At 34.8% G+C, this 6,068-nt stretch overlaps 1 protein-coding gene across 1 annotated transcript; it reads right to left on the reverse strand.

Annotated features, from left to right (window-relative positions):
- Positions 1 to 1,997: 1,997 nt before the first annotated feature.
- LOC112505268 (glutamate receptor 1.2-like) lies at positions 1,998 to 5,257 on the reverse strand (the record flags this gene model as incomplete). The annotated part of the gene is made up of 5 exons (XM_025109200.1): positions 1,998 to 2,255; positions 2,584 to 2,926; positions 3,105 to 3,370; positions 3,458 to 4,677; positions 5,087 to 5,257. Coding segments are annotated over 5 exons (2,258 nt in total), but the record flags the coding sequence as incomplete, so codon positions are not given.
- Between the last annotated feature and the right edge of the window lie 811 nt (positions 5,258 to 6,068).

A 6,068-nucleotide genomic window follows, 5' to 3' on the forward strand; every position in this document is an offset into this window, starting at 1 on the left:
TTTTTATAAGAGTTATAGGCAAAAAATTAAAAAGTGAAGATATATTGTGTTTATATTCATCCCTCCCTTATACAATCACTTCTTGCGTAACTTGAATCTGTCGAATTTTCGTCGAAAATGTATCAAAATAATTCATAATTATTTTTTAAAATTTGTCAAAAATCATTCTCAAAATCCAACTTGAAACAGTCAAATTTCCGTCAAAAACTTTATAAATAAGTGAATTTTTTTTTTCAAATCGGTTGATATTCCGTTGCAAATTCAATTTGGATCCGTCAAATATTTGAATCTAATATAAAATAATAGATTGGAAGGAAAAAGATTCATACATAATTATCATAAGTAGATTTCGTCGTGAATGAGTCTAACTTAACGTATATATGTTTAATGAGGATGTAGCTTAATTAATTAAGGTGGAAAAGTGGGTAATTAATGAAACGTTATACTCACTTAGACAAAAAAACGACTTATTTACAMCCATCATGTCCTAATTAAGCTCGTTACGAAGAATAAGATCCATTATACCAGCTTAGACCAAAGCAACCCTTTAACGAAACATTAAGAAGCACCATGACCCGTTATACGTCTATTAGACTGATTATGACTCACTTAGACMCATCATAACCCACTTAGACTAGTTGAGGATAATACGACCWTATACCCACTTAGACAAAAATGAGTCACTAAACTTAATAAATAACCAATATGACCCGTTATACTTCAATTAAATCTATTAGGGTAAATTCAAATTGATTAATGACCCATTTAAACCTATCATGACCCACTTAGACTCGTTGATGAAAATAATACCCATTTCGGCCACACAGCCAATTAACGAAACATTAAGGACCATCATGACCCATTATACCTCAATTAGACTTCGAACTACTTATGATCAATTTAGACACATCATGACCTATTTAGACTCGTTAATAACAATGAGACTCATTATACTCGTTTAGACCAGAACAACCATTAACGAACCAACAAGATCCATTGTCGTAGCACATTTACACCCATTGTTACTATCCAATAAAACTTGTTAATCGCGGCATTTAATATAAGGGYGTGTATGGGTGGCTTGGAACCAGATCAAAATCTTTCGAAGATTAAAATCCGTCGAAAATCGCTCGAAGAAGTTCCTTGAATTTCCATCGAAAATTCTACGAAAAATGCTTGTCGAAAACCCCTTGGAATTTTCATGGGTTTCTCGATGGATCTTCTCCGTAAAAATATATCAAAAAACCACATTTTCAACGAAAATTCGGTGAGAAATTCCGTCGAAAACCCACATTTTCGATGGAAATGTCAGTCTAAAATGCCCCTCTATTTTGCAATGACTAACCCAATAATTAAGAAAAAATTGAGTTATATACATTTATACTTGTTATATATAATCAGCACTAAAATCCAAGGTATCACCAACGGCAAAAGCCCTTGGTAAACCTTTGAAAACGGGCTCTATTGACAGCTTTTCGATTAGAAAAACCATGGGAAAAAAATGTCTATTTATTCTTACGGGGCAAGTTGTTGCATACGATAATGTTTTAATGGAATAGAATCTTTTCCGGTAAAAGAAGTGAGTGTTGGCTCTTACCGGTAATTAATGGTTTACTCAAACCAAGTCTTAGTTATTTGGCATCTTGCTTTCTTTTATTATCATGCTCTAAATTTCTTTGTTATAATAGCTTTTAAGCATGGTGGACTTTTGGTTGCGTAACTCAAGTTTGTAGTTTCTTGAAATCCCTTTAACATCACCGTTGTCGGGATGTTCCAAAAAAAATTCCAAATCAAATAACGAACATATTTCTTATATCATCTATGATCAGTAATCAAAACATGACAAAGCTATGTGACTAATTACAACAAAGATTTTTGGTTAATTAATCATAACTATATCAAACTTGCATTCCTAGTTATCTATGAATCACATTTCTGTGCACGAGATATCTAATAGTAGCCATTATATTTCGTCCAGCTAAAAGTGAAACGATACTCTACATCTCCATCTTAGCCGACACCAAGTAAATCACAGAGATTACAAGGGCTAAAGCCGAAGATATCCCACTAATAACGAACAAACCACCAAACCTATCAAGGTTCAAGGTTTTAGGAATTGTCGAAGAATCTTCGGGTAATACAGGAAACTCACTCTCAAACCACTTCTTCTCCAAACTTCGTAGTGTTCCATCTTCTCTTAATTTAGCAATAGCCCTCGACATGTCKGTTGCTAGCGACGATCCTTTTGCAAAGATCTRAATGATATAGATGACCAWGATATGGTGTATGAGAAAAAGAGATGTATATATATTTATATATAGAGTGAGGTTCAAAGGAAACCCCAAAAGTAAATGAAAAACTGAGCAACACCTTAATGATATTTCATTTGTACGGTATGTACATGTGCATACAAGTAATTGAAGATGTTACCGGTTTCTATGCACATGTGCATGTTATCATATGTGCATATCACAAAAATTACTTATATACATATATGCATAATGGTTACTAGGGTGTTCTTCAATTTTGCATATTTTACGGTATTCCTACARGTGAATTAAGATGAAAAATAAGGGTACTTACAAAGCCGAAACCAGAAGTAATAGGTTGAGATGAGACCATGGCATAGTCAGTAGGGTACATGCCAAGGAACATCTTGATGTAAGGAACTTCATCAACAATGGCATCAGCGCCACCATTCTTTCCACCTTTTGATAACGCCTCAGCATAATCATCGTAGGTATGATATGATTTTTGCTTCGAATCAGTAAAGTTCATATTCTTGACTGTCACTCCTCCAAAGAAAGACCCACCGTGAAACCCCACAATTCCTCCTTTTGAAGTTAGTTCAAACTGTTCAACTGTCATCAGTGCGGACAATGTTGCCGTGTAACTCGTAATCAAGATAAGAACCAAGAATAACCAAGAAAAAAATCACAAATCTCGACAGGTTGCTTGACAACTTCTCCTCTGGGATGTGAAACACAACACACTATCATCAGATCTAGATTAATTAAGCTATGTTTCAAGATGGTAATTGCATCTTAATTAAAAAGAAAGAGAGACAACGTTGAGCTGAAAAGATGCTCAATAGGATGAGCCACAAGATCGTTCCAATTCGTTGMGATGATGCGATTTCTGATTCTTGATTCATAGCTTCAATAGCCCACACAATGAAGCCAGTGAAGATGACAAAAGTTGCAACAGTTAGCGATAGATTTACATCCAATGGCTTCAAGAAGATCCACATGTCTTTTCTCTTGATTTTTGCCAGTGTTCCTAAACCAAGATCAGAGTAAGTTGCTRTGAAATCAACAAGTTCGGATCTGTTGGCCAGAATCGTTGAATCACCTAGGACCCCATCAATTTCCTGTAGAATARAAAAACCAGCTTCAATTCTAGATATATTTCTGAGCAATTTATGCGTATTAAACATGTATATGAATGCATCTCATACCTTCTTATAGACCTTTTCTATAAGTGCGTCGTARCTTCCTTTCTCAAATGGAATGAATTCGTAAGGCACTTCATATGGTAATGCATGAATGCAAGCCTGGAAAACCTCAACAGAAAACCCAGTGSCAGTTGTGACATTTGTTTTATCATCATGAACTGCATTTACGAAGTGCTTAAATTTTAGTCCATTTCGGATACTAATTCTTAACTTTTTACCAGGACCCACTCGTATTGTCCAACCTTTTGGAGTGGTTGTAGACCCTTCAGGCCAAATAACATCTTCTATATTAGTACGAGAATGTAGAGCAACATTGTTTAACTGCTGGTGYGCTCTCCTAATTCCTTTTGACGATGTCCAATATCCCACTTTCCTSTCTCCATAGTCGATTGCATTTAGGATCTCAAATCCATTGGACATCACTTTTCGTTCACTGAGCCGAAACTCTCCACTCATACCTTTRAATCCATTGATCTTCAAAATTTCACTTAGTAGTATTGAACCATTTTGTGGGACTCCAACCCTCTYAATARACTCTGCAAGTGCCCATATTGTGTCATACGCCCAAATGGYAAGCATAGGCACTTCTCTTKAGAACTCTTCTTTCCATCTTTTTGTTAAGAAATGCAGCCTGCTTGATGCTGGAATATAAGACCGAAAACCAAGTGCTCCTTGCAACGACTCGATAACTTCAAATTCATCTGATTGCAAGATTTCAATGGTTTTTTGAGTTAAAATCCATGCATATTCTTTGCTCATCATTCCTAACCTCTTTGCATTTAGAAAAACCCTGGATGCTAATGAAGGTGATAGATCTACGATAACCACAGTTGTATGAACACTCATGAGCTTATGCAACTCATGATTGATTTGATCATGTTTGGCGGAGGCAGAAACAACGCTTCTATAAGTAATTCGTATGTTTTTGTCCTGGAATGATTCCAACAGATATTGTAACAGATCTGATCCATGATTAGCGTCCTCATGCATAAAGATAACATCTCTGCATTTATATGACTCGATAACAGCAGCAATGCTTTTGGCCATGGCGAATTCATCTTCTTTAATTTGGAACATGTAAGGATATAGCATTAAGGATTTACAAGCAAAACAAAAGATGGGAACTTTGGGTTTATCAGTGAATGAACCCAGTAGCTCTGATCCGATATATGTTTCTGGGCCTATGATTGYGTGCACCTTAACGGTATTCAGAAGATCAACTACTGCTCAACAAGTAAAAACAAAACCAACTTTAAGATAAAATAACGGTGATGGCCTTAAATTAATATGCAAACTTATTTAAGTGTTTAATCCTTTTTTCAATTTGGATAACCAACAATTAATTTTTCTAGAAATTAAAATCACCCAACTATGAAAAACACACACATATATATGTATATATATACACACACATACACATATACAGAGAGAGAGAGAGAGACACACACACATACACACCTATGCGTACATATTTTGTGATATATATAGCTTTAATTAGAAGATCGTTGGTGGGTTTTTCTTTTTGGTTTACATTAGCCTTGTAAGAAATTAGTGACTTTGAGATGATGGATGGRTGGGGTGATTTAAATCCGTTACTACAAAGGTAAACAAGACAAGATGAATATTTGTTGCCAGATGATAGAGCTTGTAATCGATCTCCCTTCGAGTCCCTTGTGTGGATAACAATCCTTGTTCTGCAACCACCATTACGAGCATAGAAATCCGATAATGCCATCATAATGTTGTTGTGAATGGATTTTCCGATCCATGATTCCATGTGAAGAACAATCCCTACGTCCACATCTACAAAATTTGCACATAATCCAGGGTTTAAAATGCACAAGAATAATAGAATACAAAGGTTGCAGTTGCTGGGCAACATGTGGGTGCTACTTGTATCAACTCTCGAGACCAGTAATACTAAAAACCCAAGGATATAATACAAATAACATATGGACGATATTAATACAAATAACATATGGACGATATTAATTTCCATGGTATTTGTATGAATAATGACTCGACACGAAAACTAGAAAATTAGCTCTATGAACCCATTTACTTTGACCCGTTTAGAATTCAAAAATTACGTTTTATTGACGTTAAAGTTTTATTTATTGCATGGGATATGGTCAAATAATCTATAAACTAATTTTCTTGCAATATTTTGGAATTACGTATAATGTAGCAGTTACCTAACAAACATCAACTAAGCTTCGTTCCTTGGGACTTCGTTACTTGCATGTTTGAATTATTCCAAGTATATGTTTCTAGTAGGTCTTTCTGGTACGTGTTTCATACTTGCATTCTTAGGAAGATAATTGGACAGAAAATAATATACATCAATCGTTTATATTAGAATAATATTTTCAATGATGTCGTGTTAAGTTCGTCATGAACAGTTGACTTGGAGTTYRTCATGAACAGTTGACTTGGAATCTRAGTTTGTGGACAGATATAATTAATAGAAAAKWWYYWAAAWTTKSYWMTYYMWTYYWTTGAAATTTTGTAATCTATCGACTCTTCAAATTTTAACCTTGAATGTTAGGACAATCTTACGCATAAACCTTGAAGATAACAATCACGAATGGCTTCAAATACTTGAATGAAAACA

This window comes from Cynara cardunculus, unplaced genomic scaffold, assembly GCF_001531365.2.
Source record: "Cynara cardunculus var. scolymus isolate 2C unplaced genomic scaffold, CcrdV1 Un_Scaffold_9395, whole genome shotgun sequence".
NCBI lineage: Eukaryota > Viridiplantae > Streptophyta > Magnoliopsida > Asterales > Asteraceae > Cynara > Cynara cardunculus.